General features: G+C 44.2%; 1 protein-coding gene and 1 long non-coding RNA gene across 3 annotated transcripts in view; one reads left to right on the plus strand and one right to left on the minus strand.

Moving 5' to 3' along the window:
• Positions 1 to 16,926, minus strand: LOC121638560. Its single transcript, XR_006010044.1, has 3 exons — positions 16,679 to 16,926; positions 7,766 to 7,769; positions 1 to 14 (listed from the first exon to the last, which is right to left on the minus strand). It is a non-coding gene; the product is annotated as an uncharacterized LOC121638560 (long non-coding RNA).
• Positions 4,028 to 19,584, plus strand: part of LOC121638548 (metal transporter CNNM1-like) — a 26,696-nt gene continuing 11,139 nt past the window's right edge. Inside the window, exons 1-6 of one of the 2 annotated variants that reach the window (XM_041983393.1) lie at positions 4,028 to 6,093; positions 12,175 to 12,318; positions 12,420 to 12,560; positions 12,700 to 12,869; positions 12,992 to 13,115; positions 17,264 to 17,409. In XM_041983393.1, coding sequence (XP_041839327.1) covers positions 4,584 to 6,093; positions 12,175 to 12,318; positions 12,420 to 12,560; positions 12,700 to 12,869; positions 12,992 to 13,115; positions 17,264 to 17,409 — 2,235 coding nt within the window. In that variant the 5' untranslated portion in view covers positions 4,028 to 4,583. The remainder of the gene's footprint in view (positions 6,094 to 12,174; positions 12,319 to 12,419; positions 12,561 to 12,699; positions 12,870 to 12,991; positions 13,116 to 17,263; positions 17,410 to 19,584) is intronic. The other variant, XM_041983394.1, reaches the window with a different exon arrangement.

Consider the following 19,584-nt stretch of genomic DNA (forward strand, 5'->3'; position numbering starts at 1 on the left):
GGGGAAACGTGCAGCTACCAGAACTGGTCAAATTCTCTAAATTTTAAAGAAATGAAGCTTCCTTTAGCAACTTCTCCAGGATGAAAAAGGGAAGACCAGGTATGGTTGTAACATGGGGAGAGTTGAAACAGCATCATTTCCACCACTTAGGAGGAGTCATATGATCATTTTAGTCTTTACCCACGTCCTTCTCAACCTGACATGGATGCCAGGGTTGGAATCAGGCCTCTGCAGATTTCATTGAGGAAAAAACATTATTTTGAGTTACTAAAGTAGTTTGTTTTTTTTTTTTTTACCAACACTAAACTTTGTTTAATTCTTATACAATTTCAGATTAAATCATATGAGCTACAGTTAATTAAATCATTGTCGTTTAGACAAAATTGCATTGAAATGCATTTTTCTGTTTCTAATTTCTAATTTGTCTGTTACAACTCTCCCCATTAGGTGTTACAACCCACCCCAGTAGTGGATATAGTATAGAAAGGAAATAGAGAACAAAGAAGGTATCTCAGAAACATTTTGAGTCTATGACTGGGAAACGAACATGACCATATTTATCATTTTGAAGCTCTTACTGAATTCATTATAAATGTTTGTGTCATATGAATTATTAAATCTATCAGAATGAAGCTACCAAAAGTATGAAGTTGCATACAATTCATCACAGTGTACTTTATAAGGTGTATGTAACATATGCTGCGGAGGCATGACCACCTGCACACCTGATCCTCATCACCTTGAACCCCAACAGCTGCTCCTGAAGGACGGGGCTCCTCCTACACAGAGCCAGATGCCTATGGTAACGCACTCAGGCCAGTTTTTCTTGTTCTCTTGTCTGTTTGGCCTTGTAACCAGTCTGTCCTCTCTCCCACACTCTCCAGTCTCTACTTGTTCTTGAAAAGCACCTGGATTGCCTGGACCTCTTCATCTACCCGACTGGCCTGGATTTTTTATTGCCTAGAAATCATAATAAATCATATTCTGTTTATTTAGTCTCAGAAGGCCCAATGTGCGCTTTTTTTTCTCCAAGTTGTTTATATTTATGTTCTTCTCACTTAAACATAAAGATAGTGCATTTTGTACAATTAAACATGGTGAAAATGTTATTTATTTTTCATGAATCTCTCACTGTCCAAAGACACGCATGTTAGGTAACTGTGGTTACTCTAAATTCTCCCTAGGAGTCAGTGTGAGTGTTGTTGTTTTTCTTTCTGCATTGGCCCTGCAATGGACTGGCAACCTGTCCAGGTGTACCTGCCTTTCGCCTGGTAACTGTTGGGATAGACTCCAACTTCCCTGCGACCCTTAATTGGACGAAGCGGTGAGAAAATGAATAAATGTATGTATTTCAACATGTAAACATTCATCTACAAATACTGTATATAATCTAAATTCTCTATATACGATACTGTTAGGAAGTAAACTATTAAAAATGATAGATTTTCATAAGGCTCTTTATTTATTTTTAGATGTTACTTGAAACCAGTCCTGTCAGCTGTTGTTACACCAGTTTTCTTTAGGGAATTTTGTTTTAGGACCAAATGAAAGAAATATGATGCAGAGATCTTGTAAAACATGGTTATATCATATTATTTCAAGTTGTGTTATGATGTGATTCACAAAGTCTTGAAATTAAAGTTTTGGTTAATGTTAAGTATACGGTTATTTATCATGGTTAGGAATGGGTGTCAACACTTCGCTCATGTAATAACATGTAATAACTGGACTGTCTTTTTTGGAGAGCCATATGTGATCGTCTTTATCGCTTTCAATTTTGGTATATACAACATTTTCTATGCACGTCCCAAGGACCAAAATCAATTGCATGTATTCAAGTGCCTGAGATAATGTCAATATAAGGACAATAGACAAAGAAAGTAAATTCAACTTAAGTAGTAGAAAGACTTAAAAACCTCCCACTTTAAGTAAGTAATGAGGATGTTGAAAAGTTTGATTTGGTTTTACTTAAAATACTGTAAGTAGTGGGCGATTGGCTGTCCCCACTGTCAATCACACTGTTGAAAGAGCAAGTGCTTCCTGCTAGTGCTAGCTAGTACCAGATTGGTGCTAATGGTATATGTCTTCAGTCTGAACTTCAGGAGCAAAGAAAAGAAAGGAAGACATCTGGGGTTATTTTAGTTCAAATTCACACTGGTACAGTTTGGTCTGTTTTAAACGAACCCAGGTCCACTTCCACAGACAGTACGGTTCATTTGGAGCAGTGTGAATGCTCATTCGCACCCTGTTGCAGACCATGTTTGAAAATCAGGGATCTTTGTTTACTTGCAAGTGAACCTTGGTGTGGTCTACATGCAGTGTGAAAGCAAGCGGGGTGTTCAGTGAAGCAAAGAGGAAGAGACGTAAATCAACATGGTGAATACCTGGCTGCTTCTTGTGGAAGAAATTTTACTTATTATGCTCTATATATAATATTATAATCACACCTATAATTACTTCCTTTACTATATTCATTTATAAATAATATTTACACTGATTGTTACTATATTACACTTTTTACATTGTACATTTTTACTCATCATGCTTTAATTCACTTTTAAGGTTAATTGTCATCATATACATGCTCTGTTAAAAGTTCACTACGAGGGTAAGATGACCGTTATCTGGTCCTTCCTCAGACCCTTAGTCAGACTGGTTCTGGTGGAGATACAACTACGTGAAGTTGTTTTGACTCCAGCTCTTGGCGTTGTGTGTCCACCCAAGGTCTTCAGGAAGGAGGATTCTTTCTACTGAAATGTATATGTATTGTTTTTCCTCTTACCTCCCCAGAGTCTCTCTCAACTTCACACGAGTCAGGACGACCACTCTCATTACTTGCAAGTAATTCTGTATTCAATAATTCTCATGTAATAAACTTTGTTATACTTTTACTCATTCCAGACTCTTGGTAATTTTTTTCTACAACATTCTCCTGCTGCTCATACTGGACCCATTCTGGTGAAAACTGGACCAGCTTTGATTCTTTACTTGCATGAACACGTCTAATTTCTTCTTCTTCCTTTTGGGTCAGTGGTTGTGAACATGTAAGTGCATGACTTTGTCCAGGTAGTTTGGTCCGACTGAAGTCCAGAGTGAAAGCAAAGCAAAGGAAGATGTGAGGTTTTTGGGAAATCCTGTCGAACCGAGTCCCCTGTACTATCTTGGTGGATGTGCATCCTTAGAATGAGTCAACATAAAAGTTTAAGGCACAATGAAATTATTTTCTCAGCTGCTACTTTGTCTATAATAGGTGATGTTACCTGCCACTAAGTGAAAAACCTGTTTCCATATCATGAATTTATTGTTATTTTGTCAGGTAACAGAATCAAAGCTGCAGTTCAGAGAGAAGAAGATGATGAGGAAGGAGAGTTTTAGTTCACAGAGTTGTGACAAGATTAAGTTAAATTTAATCACAATATATCACATTGAAATATTTACCTGACCTTCTCATAATATTGTACAAACTAAAGAAAATGCATTTTTGTTTGGTACAGATGCCTGAAAGAAATGGATCATAATAATTTGAACATGTTATTAAATTAAAATGAGAAAAATATTGATGTGAAAATGAACTGCAAAGAGTCCAAATGATCCCATATTGATTTTCATTTTCACATTATTACAGCTCTAAGGAAGCTGGTGTAACAATGGCTTCTAACTGTGTTTGTAATTCTGTTAATGTAATAATTTTCCTCAAGATTTCATTTAGTTGATGAATTTAAGTTGTGGATTATTGTACTGTGTGATTAAAGAACATTTCTGTGATGGTGATGATTGCACCGTAATATTATTGTAAACAAATATACCAACAAATGTCTTCAACTCATAAAATTACAGAAATCAATAAGTAAAATAATTCTGAATTCAGTTTAACCAAAAAACTTAACAAGAAAAACGCTTATTAAAAATCCCTAAATAAAATATTTTGCATTATAAACTTCTGCTTGTTCAGATGTCCCACTCAGTTACATCCACCCATTTATTTTCTATATCACTTAATCCAATCCAGGGTCGCGTGAAAGCTGGAGAATCAGGCCAGAGTACCTGGACAGGTCGCCAGTCCATCACGGGACACACTCAATTACATGATATTGCAAATGGACGTCTATCATAAGTGCAACGAAAAACAAAAGAAACTATCCCAAGGGTCTATGTGGGTCGTCTTTTTGTCCCTCTGTCAGAATTAAACCTCAAATACAAGTTAAATACTTGTTTGATTTTGATTGTCTGTTCTTGGTGTGGCACGTGGGAAGGGAGCAGCCTGATTTTAGGGATGACGCCCACCCCTCCACAGTCCTTCTTTGGGGATCAAATTTTGGTACTTATAATATTTGGAGTTGCAGCAATCATTAACTCTGTTCCATTTTTACTGTTACAGGCCTGTGCTGGCATCTACATCTAAGGACACAGATCGCTGGAATATGATTATGAAAGAGAGTAGAACAGATTATAAACTCAGATGAAAAACAAAAGCTCCGAGTCATTAATAGAGTTACGTCATGGCGCTGAGCGTGCGTCTCCACACAGCATCGTCATAATCTCCAGCTTTGAAACGGATTGCCAGTGGTCCCTGCTTCTCCCACATGGGCCGCAACCAGGCAGCACCACGTGACTCTGGATCTTTTGCCAGAGCGAGCTGCTCATACCGCATCATGGCTGCGGAGGATGCGGCCGCGCGGTACCGAGCCGGAGCTCTGCTCTCCCGCGGGGCTCCGCTCTCTACGTCCCGCCTGCTTCTCACCTCCGCCTGCATATGTGCGCTGCTTCCCTCCCCGACACTTTGTTTGCTCGGCTTCCGCCCGGAGGAGACCGGAGCGGAGCTGTCCGTGGAGGACGGGGTGCTGAAAGCCACCGAGGGAACCCGCTTCATGCTGCGGGTTTACTACTCCACCTCCCCACAGAGGCTTAACCGCACCGCGGGGACTCGTGCCAACAACGCCGCGCCCTGGATCGCATTCATCGAGGAGCCAAGTCCAGGGAGAGAGGGACAAGTTCACCCCAAGAGAAATATGTGCATGGACAAGAACGCCAGGACGTCCGACATCGAGGTTTTAGGTTCTTTTAAGTCTGCCTCGAGTCAGAACTCGGTTCTGGTAGAGCTGCTGGCCAAAGACCTGCGCAGGGGCGAAAAGATCAAATTCTACTCGATGTGCGCCTTCGACGGATCCAAATGGGAACATTACAGAACCCGGGATTTCTGGGTGGCCGTGACAGAGCGCTCTGCCGTCCCGGAGCTGTGGCTGCAGGTGCTGGTCTCCGTCCTCCTTCTCGGCCTGTCAGCTCTGTTCAGCGGACTGAATCTGAGCTTGTTGGCTCTTGACCCGGTGGAGCTGCAAGTCCTCCAGAACAGTGGCACTGACACGGAGCAGAACTACGCGCGGAAAATCGAGTCTGTGCGTCGTCACGGTAACTACGTCCTGTGCACATTACTGCTGGGGAACGCCATCATCAACGCCTCGCTGGCCGTGTGGATGTGCCAGATTCTGGGCATGACCTGGCTCTCCACGGTCATATGCGCCTTCGGCATCTTCTTCATCGGGGAGATCCTCCCGCACTCCGTGGCGTCGCGCCACGGTCTGGCTATCGCTTCCAAAACCATCTGGGTGACGCGGCTGCTGATGGTGCTCTCCTTCCCCATCTCGTACCCCATCAGCAAGCTGCTGGATCTCATCCTCAACCAGGAGATCTCCAACTTCTACACCAGAGAGAAACTCCTGGAAATGCTGCGCGTCACCGACCCGTACCACGACCTGGTGAAGGAGGAGCTCAACATCATCCAAGGTGCGCTCGAGCTACGCACCAAAACCGTGGAGGATGTCCTGACGCCGCTGACCGATTGCTTCATGCTGGCCTCGGACGTAGTTCTGGACTTTAACACTATGTCTGAGATCATGCAGAGCGGGTACACCAGGATACCGGTGTTTGAGAACGAGAGGTCCAATATTGTGGACATCTTGTTCGTCAAGGACCTGGCCTTTGTGGACCCGGACGACTGCACCCCTCTGAAGACCATAACCCAGTTCTACAAACACCCGCTGCACTGCGTCTTCAACGACACGAAACTGGATGCGATGCTGGAGGAGTTTAAGAAAGGTGAGGAGCAGGAAGTGGTTACATCCATGTGTTCAGCTGAGGCATTGATATGAAGATTCAGACGAGTTGTCATCCACGCAGATCCTGCTGCAGGTCACACACACACACACACACACACACAAACACACACACACACACACACACACACACAAACGCACACTCATGACGTAGAGACATGGTTCAACTTAGATGAGAGAGAACTTTATTTCCGACTTTTTCTGAGACTTTACACCCATCTGAGATCAGACTCTAACATCAGGATGCCTCATGGCCCTTATAGGTTAAATTTATAAATTAGATCCCGGGATGCTGATAAATAAAAATAGTTTATACCTCTGCTTGTACATGAGTTTTAATATTTAATAAAAGATGTTAACTGTAAAAGTTAAATACTGCTAAAACCTGCAAAAATACAAAAAAATATATATATTATAGAAATGATAGAAGATTGCTTTTATCAACAGTCCTGTCAGTTTAACAGACTATTATATAAATTCACAGTAAAATAGCAGAATATAAACCATATTAAACTTAAATTTAGCAGTTATTTTCTTTTAAAATGATATTTTAGTGAAATTATAATAAATATGAAAATGTAATAAAAGAGTCAGTAAGTAAATACAAAAACATTCTGTGGTTCATGGTTCTGGTTTTCATGCCTGTCTGTGAAGCTCAAACAGAAGGTGGGCAGGCTGTTTGGAGCTGAACATGTCTTCCCAGGCAGGCCGGCTTGTGCTGCTTATTTTCTCTGCTGCTTTCTTCGTGCCCTGCAGAGCTGCTGCCAGAACATTTTCTGCAGGCTGATTTTCTGGAAGCTGTCAGGAAGAAGAATCACACTCTCTCTGACACTGTTGTGTAAGATCCTCTGGGATGTGCAGGTCTACGCCTGAGAACTTCAAGGCTGACATTCTCTCCACACTTTCATTTCTATTTCTGTGAATTGTTACTGCATAAAAAAATCCCTGCAGTCTGTACAGCTGCTGCCTGTTTCCAGCCCAGTCTGCAGTACCCCTGCATCAGAGCATGCCATCAGCTGGGTTTAAAATGGGTGGGGTTCAGACGGTCCAATCACAGGCCGTGCTGCTGGTCTTGCCTTCCTGCACAGTCAGCAGTTTGTGTGTTGGTAGTGAGGACAGGAAGTAAACAGCACAGGACACCTTGACTCAGGCAGCTCATTCATCTTTATTTTGGATTATTTTGTAACATGAAGAAAATCCATGATCATGGTCAAGCTTTAGATTTATTTGAGGTTTTGTTTTATTGCAGCCTATTTATCTTTTATACGTCAAAAAATGGAAGAATTTTCTGGACTTGTGAGACATGCATCTTTAACTGAAGCCTTTTTTCTTACACGCTGAATATCGTGTAAGATGTTCATCATGTGTTTTTTGTCTGTTTAAATGGGCTCTCTTTATGTGCATATGGCCACAAGTGGCTTGCAACAAGACTGATGTTATCAGAGATGGAGAGTGAACACAAATTGTTGTGTTCCTGCACCACAGAGGGGTCATCTACACAGGCATTAAGATAATTAGGATTATCAAGGTGTTAGCCTCCATCCCTCTGCACATGCTGCTCTGTTTCTCCTCCACTCTTGGTTTCAGGCACTGCAGCAGAAAAATGCTGCTCATCTCTTTCAGCCTGTCAGACTTCTGGAGCAGCTTGTGCTGACACAGCTGTTCAGACTGAATATCTCAAACTATTCTGAGCAGGGTTGTGGAACCCTTCCTGAGTTGCAGAGGGGATAATTAAAGGAGTTTGATTCTCCAGTCTACAAATGTTTAGTGGTTGTTGTGGGAGTATGGGTCCCTGCATGCCCAGACCAGCAGCTGTGTCCAGATTCTCAGCACAAAGCTGAACTTGTTCACAGAGTGTGTTGGACTCCGCCAGGGCTGGCACTCACACCTATCCTGTTTGTGGTGTTCGTGAACAGGATATGGAGTCGTAGTCAGGGGAATTCCTGCTTTTTGAAGATGATGAGGTCTTTCAGCCACACTGCTACAGCTCACAGATGAGTGTGAATTGGTCGGATTGAAAGTCTGTTCTAACATGGAAACAAGTACAGTGATGGAGCGAGAAATGGAATGATGATTGAGACCAGTAATGAGGCCACTGTTCCGATTGTCCATCTATGTTCCAACCCTCACCTATAGTCACCAGATTTGGGTATTAAGCAAAAGAACGAGTTACGGATGCAAGTGACTGAAATGAGCTCACAGATATGATGGGGCCTTGGAGTCGCTGCTCCACCGTGTCAAAAGAGGATGCCTCCTGGCCGCCTTCTCTGACAGGTGCTCTGGGCACGTTGGAGACCCCAGTGCAGATCCAAGGTCTCACTGGAGGCATGATATATCCTTTCTGGCCTTGGAATGCCTCAGGATTCAACAAGAGGACCTGGAGAGAGGGGTGTCCTCCATGGCCTAAATTCTGATGAGTGGAAGAATATGGAGGGATGAAAACAAACCCACTGCATGCGTTTGTTTTCTTGACCTCCGTGAAGTTAACCATATAAGCAGGTGCCCTATGTATCTACTGGCTGTTGAATGTATCATTATATAAGAAAAAAATGGAAGAAATCCAACAAATAATAGAAACTCCGTTGTAACTACATTTACAGACTCTGCAGAGTTGTAGCAGAGAGCCTGCAGGAGCCTCTGGGGGAATGTTTGGCCTGAATGCTAATCAGTGAGTCTGGCACAGAAAAAAACAGTCCAGAAACACCTTCCTCACTTGGAACGACCGCAGCAGCAGCAGTGTGCTGGTAGAGGGAACCACTGCAGAACCAGGCAGAGGGATCTTTAAATAGCTGAATGTGAACGTTGCACATAAATCCTGGATGAGTTTGTTTTGAGTTCTGTGGAAGGAGTTTTTCTTTTATAAACCAGCAGTAGGTTCAAAATGAAGAAGCATTAATTAGTCCAGCTGGAAAATAATCAGTGACACATCTCACTTTATCATCTCAGCATTTATCAGTCAGAAGGCTGATAGAATAACCTCAGTGTAAAAGACGATGAATCCTAGTTTAATTATGTGCCTGCTAACTTTCCAATGTATTATAGTTCATTTCCCCTCTCTTCATCGTGGTTCTTGTTGCCTCCCAGGACAAAGTATAAAATATTCATAATGCTGCTCTTTCATCATCCCTCCCTGCCATCTGTTCTCTGCATTCATTTGACTTCAGTTAAAAAAAGCATGTTTCAGCTGTTATTCTGTGCAACAGAAGTTTCAGAATTGTTTAGTCTTTCCTTCTAAATCCCTACTGATGAAGGAGCATCATCAGCTTTGTTTACTCCCTCTCAGACATGTTTTAAGCCTTCATCTTTAACAGACGTCTTCATCAGGTTGACTTTATTTGTTACTGTTGGACTTTTGGTCTAATCCTGGTCTTATATTTAAAGTCCTCATTTTCAGCAAAAGAAGACTCATTTTTAAACTGTTGGTGCTAATGTTCTCTATCGAAGTGACGTCCAAAGAACTACTGTGAAAAGGTTAAAAATGTCTTTACTCATTATTTGAAGGCAGTAGTCATGATTCATGGTTCTTGTTTCATGTGTTTGGTCCTTCTTATGTTCATGGTTTATCTTCTTGGTTTCTTGTATTTAGGGTTATGTTTAGCTCTGTTTTCTGATTTCTGCTCATTAGTTCATCTGGTTAATTAGCTCATTCACTTTACCTGTGCCTTGTTAGTTCCTTCTACGTATTTAAGTCCATTGAATTCAATTGCTGCATGCCAGTTCATTGCTTTCTGTTTGTTTGCAGTTAGATGTAGTTCCTGTTAATCGTTTAGTCCCCTGCCATGTCTGAGTTTTTGCCTCTGGAGTCGTTTGTTTTGTGATTTTTACCTTATTAAAACTTTTTCCCTGCCTGTCTCCTGCCTCTTCTGCCTGCACTTGGGTCCTCACGTCCACAGCTGTTGACAGCAGTTGAATCATCTGTGCATTAAACATTGCCTTAAAATATATATGTCATTGCATGTGTTCTCCTTCCTGAATGTTCAACACACTGGGTTGCATTATGCATTAAATATGCTGATAGATAGGAACAATCTCAGTGAGGAAGCTGAGGCTGAGCCAGGCTGCTGAAATGAAGCAACACTTGAGGATTTACTCTGTTTTTTGTCAGTAGTGCTACCATTTTTCTGCAGACCTCCCCATACTGATTTATAACTTCTATTTAACATGCTGTCATCCTGACCAAAAAATGTCACCGTGGTTTCATTTTACACTTTAGTCAAATCTTCTCCAGATGTAGTTTTTCATCTGGTGGTTTGTGGATCCCTAAATGTTCCATTTATCTTTTGAAACAGCCTAAGATTTTAGCTTAAGAAGCCAACACTCATCACCCTGGAAGTAAACACAGAAGCTCTGCAGACTCTGGATATGAAGCTGATGGATTTTGTTTTTCATCCAGAGCGTCTTCTGTGTTAAATCTTCCTTGCTGTTGATTCATGGGCTGAATATTACAGCCAACACACAATCCACTCCCACTTGGTATGACTCACATATGAGAGTAGCCTAAATATAAAATCAGACCATCATCATTCTACAAGAAAAATGTTTTTTAGGTTTCATATTTTCTCAGCTGCAGGTTCCCAGTTGATAAATCAAAGCTAACAGAGGAAGAAAGATCCAAAAATCCAACAGAATTAACAAACTGTTGCGCCTTAAAAGATGTTGACAAATCTGAGATGCCAGAATTTTTTTTTAACCCTATCAGGCATCGTGTCCACGGAAGTGAACACCTATTTGATAGTTGTTTTCTAGTATATTCCTGGGGGGATAGTATATTTATTAGTGCAGAGTTCAGAGTTCATTTCCTAGTTCAAAGGTCAGTCTCATAAAACAAACAATTGTGGAGGATATAAATATAACACACATTCTCGGGAAAAAAAGATATAAAAAGAGGCAGCACATGACTGTTCTTAAGGAGGTCTATGTTCCCAAGTCCAGGTGAGGTAACATCATGGCTGTCATAGGGTGGGGTGGTGCATGTCCTGGTGTCTGGGTGCCACCCTGGGACCCAGGGTATGGCCTGGGGGGTAGGGGTGGTGTAGGGGAGGAAGGGGGGAGTGATTAATGGTTTCCATGTTCTATCACTTCTAGGCACTTGGGGCCCTGGGTCCTTTGCTCTGGCTGCCTTGGATGGCCGATGCCTGATGGGGTCAGCGGCTGCCAATCTTGCTGCTGATCGCCTAGGTCTCTGGGCCTCCCTAGGCTGCCTCTAGCATCCATAGAGGCGCGGTTGCATTTCCATGATCACACATCTCTGATCCTCAGATCTGTGCATGCTGACACAGTCACTGAGTTGTCCAGTGGGTTTAAACACTAAGAGATGCTTTTGTTTAGATTTGTGTGTGTGTGTGTGTGTGTGTGTGTGTGTGTGTGTGTGTGTGTGTGTGTGTGTGTGTGTGTGTGTGTGTGTGTGTGTGTGTGTGTTTCTGGTACTTTGGTTGTTGTTGTGATGCATGTTTTTTTTTTTTTTTTTTATTTTTTTTATTTATTTATTTTAGAAACTCCTGATGATTGTCAGCTTGGTTTACCTGTAAATGCTGTAGGACATTCTTTGTTGTGTTTCTGTACAGGTGCAGCAGTTGGTTGTCTGGTGTTAGGTTGGATTGAAGGATCGTTGCCTCTGTCTACTGCATCTTTGTCTCTTCTTTCTTTTTCTTTTTTTTTTTTAACGCTCCTTCTTACTTTTCTTAACTATTTTCTCCTTTTTTTTCTGTCCCTTCTGGTCAGGCCCAGCAAGATTACATAAATTCCTTTATTCAAAATAAATGAATAAGATTACAAAAACAAAAAAACAAATCAGATTATCAAGAGGAGGCTTTTAACCTTGAAGTTCCTTTTGGCAAAGCAACTTTGGCACAACACAGCAGCCAGCAGCGAGACCATCATTCTGCTGCTGCCATACTGGACAGGACAAGTTAAAAGAAAATGGTTTAAAAAATGGAGCATTTAAAATGGAGAGTTTTTTTTAAACTAGATGTCAGTTTTTAAAAGAAAAATTACTCTGATTAAAGTAAAGTGATTTATTTTCCTCCGTCGTGCTGCTCATTCACTTTATGTTTATCGTCTCCAGGAAAGTCCCACCTCGCCATCGTGCAACGTGTAAACAACGAGGGTGAGGGCGATCCCTTCTACGAGGTGATGGGCATCATCACCCTGGAAGATGTCATTGAGGAGATCATCAAGTCGGAGATCCTGGATGAGACAGATCTCTACAGTGTGTTAGAAAACACACACACAAACACACACACACACACACACACCTATTGGTTACTGCTGAATGGTTTTACACTCGTTGTGTGTTGGTGTGTTTCTCAGCTGATAATCGCACAAAGCGACGAGTTTCTCACCACGAGCGGAAGCAGCAAGACTTCTCCATCTTCAAACTGTCAGAAAATGAGATGAAAGTCAAAATTTCTCCTCAGCTGCTCCTGGCAACGCATCGCTTCCTCTCTACAGGTACCGGCCAATCAGCTCATCGCTGTTTCAAACGTTCTTCTTCTAACCACTGGAAAAAAATTCCTGAGAGCAGAGGTTTTGCACTGCCTTTTCACGTGATGGTAGACATGTCCAAACCTCTTCTGTCTCCTGAAATCAGAGGTAGAGCCTTTCAAACCTGCTCACATCTCAGAGAAGATTCTGCTGAGGTTGATCAAACATCCCAGCGTAGTTCAGGAACTTAAGTTTGATGAGAAGAACAAGCGAGCATCACAGCACTTTCTGTTCCAACGCAACAAACCTGTGGACCACTTCATCTTAGTACTGCAGGTACCAGCAGCATCTCCACCCTTCACCAGGGCAACAAGCAGCCATGGCTGTGGCATGTAAATCATTCGGTCTCAGGTGGATGTTGGTTTACTAACGATATGTTTCTCTGGTGTGTTCATCAGGGTCGAGTTGAGGTGGAGTTTGGAAAGGAGGCCCTGAAGTTTGAGAATGGAGCATTTTCCTACTTTGGAGTACCTGCCATCATGCCAAGTGGTACGAAAACACATCCATACAGCTTTAAGTCAGGTCAGTCTTTCAGGAAGAAGACTGACACAGAAACAGGCCTTATAAGGAACTACAAAACCTTAATCACATAGATCCTGCCATGTAATTCTCATCCAATGAGCATGATGAGAGAAGACACAATGGTTGCCAGAATGCATGTATTATGAGCTGGGTCCCAATTCAGGGTCTGCACACTTCGAAGTGCGCAGACTACGTAGGCTATAGAGTGTCCTACGTAGTCTGCACACTTGGAAGTCTGCCTAATGTTTGTAAAATGGGACAACCTACCTATCCAACCACAAATTCCCATAGCAGCAATGGAGGACGCTGAATCACCTAAACTCTGAAATTTCTGTTTACATATCATGGGACACTTTAGTGAACATTAACACCGACTGAGTAATATTAAAAAAAACTGAGGCTCTGTTGTTTTGCAGCTGGTAGAGACTTCATGAATCTCCTAAACATCAACCAATATTAAATATTACAGAATTTTAATGCCACCTTTAAACAAAAATGTTTTTAATGTACTTGGTTTTGTCACATTTAAAAAAAAAAAAAAAAAGGTAATCTTCTGAGCTTTGTTCATGGGCTCATTCACCACCATCTTGTGCGCAATGAATTCTAGGAGAAAATGATGCGAAGGATGCATCACCAGCAGCCTTCATTACAAGCCAATTAAAGTGCAGATTTGTAGGGTGGATTTGGACACTCCTTTCAGTTGGGACAGTGTTTTCCGCACCACAATGACATAGCCAACAAATCTGCACTTCAAAGTGTACAGACCCTGAATTGGGACACAGTTATGCGGACAGCCATGTTGGAATCTGTCAGTTAGAATAAATGTTTGCTATGGTGATGAAGCTGGTCCTTATGAGTGTGGGAGAGGAGCGAAACAGAAATATTGTCTGACAATAAATACAGAGAAAACTCAGAAATTATGGTTACTACTTAAAATAATAAGTATCAACAGCATTTCATAATTTTATGAAACCTAAACAGTGATCAAGTCAAAACTGTAAAAAATATCAAAATGGCCTTTGAAAAACTAAAATTTTCATCTTTTGTGACCTGTTTAAAGCTGAGTTAATTTCTACATAAAAGTCTGCTTGAGTTAAAGGGCTTTAAATTTCACTTAGTTTTTCACTCATTTCAATAGAATCCCATTCATTGCCATTAAAAGAAAATTCCTATGTTTTGGTGTTTATGTAACAAATTGTACGATAAATTGCTCCCAAAAGCCATAGCACCCTATTCCTAATTAAGCTACACACTTTGATGTAGGCTATGTTTTGCTTGGGCGTCAAAACTGTGTAACTGGTTAAGCACAATAAAAGATCTTTTGTTATTTATCGTCACTGTAAGCAGCAATGGCAACAGTCCTGCAATGAATGGCGGCAGAGGTGAGGAACTGTTACACAGGACTCCTCGGAGACAAGGGCAGGTTAAACATTCTTTATTTATAAGACAGGATATAAGGAAGAGGTCTTACGGAGACTGGACTGAAGGCATCGATAGGAGGGACAGGAACCATGGAATGGAGTAGGGGTGAGTCCATGAAGTGTGTAGGTTAAGGTCCGACAGGGAATGACTATGGTGCTGGTGTATATAAAGGACTGGGGAACAAAGGAAGACAGGTGTGGCAGGTTGACTAGATCACTGATGAGCGGATGAGGAACAGGTGTGGAGGATGAGGGAGGTGAGGAGTGCTGGAGGAGTGGCAGGACAGACTCCCCCCACCTCCAGAAGGCCGGATTCTAGACGGCCCGGGAGGACGATAGGAGGGCTGCGATGACAGGAGCTGGAGTCCTGGCGGACAACCACAAGGGGGAGACAAAACACCCAAAACGTCGGTGGGCGTCCAGGAGGACGGGAAAACCTGGACCGGATCCTTGGAGGACGCCCGGAGGATGAGCAGGCCAGGGCTGGGACCTGGGAGGCCGGCCTGAGCGGGACCGGGTCTCTGGAGGACGGCCCGGAGGGCGAGCGGACCAGGGCCAGGACCGGATCTTGGGAGGACGAGCAGACCAGGGCCGGGTCATGGACGGAGGACGACCCGGTGGACGAGCAGACCAGGGCCGGGTCATGGACGGGGGACGACCCGGTGGATGAGCAGACCAGGGCCGGGTCATGGAAGGGGGACGACCCGGTGGACGAGCAGACCAGGGCCGGGTCATGGAAGGAGGAAGACCCGGAGGACGTGTAGGCCTGGGGTTAACCCCTGGCGGACGGGCATGCTCGGACAGGAGCTCTGGAGAACAGGCTAGGTGGATCTCTGGTGGCGGCTGAGCAGGCTTGAGCTCAGGCGGACGGCCAGAGGGCTGCGCAGGCTGGAGCTCAGGCGGACGGCCTGAGGCATGCACTGGCTGGAGCTCAGGCGGACGGCCTGAGGCATGCACTGGCTGGAGCTCAGGTGGACGGCCTGAGGCATGCACTGGCTGGAGCTCAGGCGGACGGCCTGAGGGATGCACGGGCTGGAGCTGGATGTCTGGCAGGCGCCCTGACTGGAGCTCTGAGAGGTGTGCCGACTGAAGCTGGAATGCAGGGAGGCACTCTGACTGAAGCTGGAGCACAGAGAGGGGCGCAGACAGTAGTTCTGGAAGACAGAGACATGTTAATAATAATTCTGGCGGGCGACCGGGAGGTCGCACAGACAGGAGCTGAGTCTCTGGTGGGCGACCGGGAGGTCGCACAGACAGGAGCTGAGTCTCTGGCGGGCGACCGGGAGGTCGCACAGACAGGAGCGGGAACCAGGAAGGACCCAGATGCTGGAGAGGAGCGTCCTACTTGGAGACCGCCTTGGAGACTGGAGCGTCCAAACCGTTGACCTCCTCGGAGACAGGGACTGACAGGCTGGACAGAACCAGGGGCTGGAGAGGAATGTCTCGCTCTGAGACCCCCTCGGAGACTGGACCAACTGGCGGGAGAGGAGCGTCGAAACCGTCGACCTCCTCGGAGACAGGGACTAACAGGCTGGACAGAACCAGGGGCTGGAGAGGAGCGTCTCGCTCTGAGACCCCCTCGGAGACTGTACCCACTGGCGGGAGAGGAGCGTCGAAACCATCTACCTCCTCGGAGACTTGAGCTGACCTCGGACTGGTGAGCGCCGGACAGGACCGTTGCACTGGTGTCGGAGGTAATAGTGGAGCCGCCCGTGGCGCAGACGTCGGAGACCGAGCAGGAACAATCCGTGGCATTGGTGTATGACGTGGGAGATCAGATGAAGACTGGGGAGCAGGCACGGGAGGCTGCAGGACAGGAACAGAACGGGGCTGTGGCGTCGGACACTGTAGAGCCGGACCGGACTGGGAAGCAGACGTAGAAGGCTGCAGGACTGGTGCAGATCGTGGCTGTGGTGTCGGACGCTGTAGAGCAGGGACTGACCGGGGATCAGGCGTCGGAGGCTGCGGAGCAGGACAGGACTGGGAAGCAGACATGGGAGTCTGTAGGACCGGGGCTGATCGTGGCTGTGGCGTCGGACGCTGTGGAGCCGGAGCAGACGTCAGCTCAGGGGACGTGAGCCTGGGAGCTGGAGGCGACACTGGGGACGTGAGCTTGGAAGCTGGAGAAGACGAGGGAAACACTGGCGTGGAAGCCGGGGGAGACGCTGCAGACACTGGCTTGGAAGCCGGGGGAGACGCTGCAGACACTGGCGTGGAAGCCGGGGGAGACGCTGGTGGTGCTCTCAAACCCACATTCTCCAATTGAGCCTCCATATAAACCTCCCAAGCTTCCTTTACCAGTTCAGCCAGATCCGGAAACACGAGGAGAAGGGTTGGTCTGGCTTCCAACTGGGTGACCAGGTCCATCGCTGAGCGGAGCCTCACCAGGGGTCCGGGGAGCTCAGCCAGTGCGTCCTCATAGGTGACCCATGCGGTCTGGACCGCACTTTAGTCCTTTGGGGATAGGTAAACCTCCAGGTCTGGCAGTAATTCCTCCTGAATGCGTTTCCTCCAGCACATTTCGTCGGTTTTGGGTCGGACCTTCTGTTACACAGGACTCCTCGGAGACAAGGGCAGGTTAAACATTCTTTATTTATAAGACAGGACTTTTAACTAATGATTATCATTATATAGAAAAATTGCTGGCATCTCTAAAGATATTTAGGGTTTTATTGGTAAAATCCGTTGTGTTAATTTACCTTTTTGGTAAAAAATATTTCCCTCCAGTCCACAGATCCCCCTCACGCAGCAGTGGTCTGGACCGTTCTGACTCAATGCTGTATGGGGGAAGTATGGGTCAGCTGAATGGAGGAGGCAACGTCTACCTGCCAGACTACTCTGTCAGACAACTCACACACCTTCAGATCATCAAGGTAATATCCAAAACTCATGTAAGCTTTTAAAATGTTCTCCACAACTTGAATTAATGCCAAACAGTCAGTAGAGTTTGGATCAGATCTAGATTTGATTAAATAAGTGTAAAATAATTTCAACCTTGATTACAACAAAGTTTGAACCCTGTATAAAAGGTAAAAAAAAAAAACAATGAATGCAATGATTTGTAAATCTCACAAGCCAACGTTTTATTCTCAATTAAACAAAAAACATATCAAATTTTGAAAATGGGACATTTCTTATGAATCTGGTGACAACAGTATGTCTCATAAAATTGTTCCAGATGTATGTTTTCCAACGTGCAGCATCTACAACAGCTGCAAAACATCTGGAACTGAGGAGATCAGCCTAGTGGTTACAGAGTTACAGAGGTGGGCTTGGGTCTGGAGGACCTGGGTTAAAGTCCTGAGGTTGGCAACTGAGGCGAACCATTGTGGGCCCCTGAACAAGGTACTTGACCCCCAGCTGCTCCCCAGGCACTGGTACCTGGCCTGGCAGCTTACTGCTCCTAGTAATTAGGATGGATTAAATGCAGAAACAGAATTTCACAGCTGGGATTTGAAAAGAAGATATATATATATATATATATATATATTGCATATTGAGACGAGGTGGCACAGTTGTCAATATGGTGTAAAAAGAACAACTTTGTGCTTAACACTACCAAAACTAAGGAACTGATCATAGACTTCAGAAGGAAAAAAAATGGGCATCCAGCCATTGGTCATTGACAGGGACTGTGTAGAGAGGGTATCAGACTTCCGATTTCTTGGTATAAGTTTAGAGGATGACCTGACCTGGAACATCAACACCACTGCCATCATCAAGAAGGCTCACCAGAGCTCAGGAAAAATCACCTTAATCAAGATCTGCTGGTGTCCTTTTATAGTTGCTCCATAGAGAGCATCTTAACTTACTGCATCTGTGCGTGGTTCTCCAGCTGCACAGCTGCAAACAGGAAAGCGCTAGAGGGTCGTCACGACAGCCCAGAAGATCATTGGCTGCCCTCTACCGTCCCTGGAAGATCTGCATAGCTCTCATTGTCTCAGGAAATCTCGAAATATCCTCTTGGACCCATCGCATCCAGGACATACAATTTTAGAACTGCTGCCTTCAGGCAGACGGTTCAGGTCCTTAAATGTACAGACTAGGCTAAAGAACAGTTTTTATGCCAGAGCAATAAATGTACTTAAGAGGCGCTGATCACTGTACATATCCGTAGGATGTTAATGTTGTGTGTGTGATGTTTTTATCTGTTTTTATTCTTGTTTTTATTTATTTTTCTTATCTTTTCACTTTGTTTTATTTTCTTTTCGTTTTTTATTATATTTTTGTTTTGTTTTTTTAATGCACATTCAGTACCTTCAAGGACTGGCATTTTTTTATTTCGTTGTACCAGTACAATGACAGTAAAGACATTGAATTGAATATACGTATATATATATATATATATATATATATATATATATATATATATATATATATTTCTAACCTAGCGGCTGGGTAGCTCAGTGAGTAAGTCATTCAACTTTCATGCAGGAGACCCGTACAGGGCAATTACCAACACCTAGTGTGTGTCCTTAGGCAAGACTCTCTGTGCTACTGCCTACCTCATATGATGAGAGACAAGAGAACACGAGACATACCAGCTCAGACGTCACCCGGTCAAACAAGGTCTGCGTCAGGTGCTGGGGAACCAGTGCACCCTGGCGAGAAGTGGGCTACTGGAACAAGACAGAAATGGACGAGAGGCGAAAACAAGGCTCTGTTAGAATGTTACTACTCCAGTAACCCTAGTCAGAGGGGTTACATGCAGAGAATGTGGGAAAAATGGAATCGTCGAAACCCACAATCAACACTCACTGCCAAACAACTAGTAGCTCAACTTTCCAACATCCAAGATTCAAGATTCTTTTATTTGTCATCATACAAGTGCAGGACACAGGTACAAGGAAATGACTTCCAGTACAACCCGTCCAAGACCAGACAGCAACAACTTGTAAGCACAAACAGGATCAGGCAGACTGAGGCAGCAGCCACAGCACAGTGCACCTATATTAGTATTAGATATAGATGGAAACTGCTATCACAGCTTGAGACTGATGAGGTACAACACAAATATTACAGCAAGGGGGAGCCAGGACGACAGGTCA

This window comes from Melanotaenia boesemani, chromosome 4, assembly GCF_017639745.1.
Source record: "Melanotaenia boesemani isolate fMelBoe1 chromosome 4, fMelBoe1.pri, whole genome shotgun sequence".
Lineage (NCBI taxonomy): Eukaryota > Metazoa > Chordata > Actinopteri > Atheriniformes > Melanotaeniidae > Melanotaenia > Melanotaenia boesemani.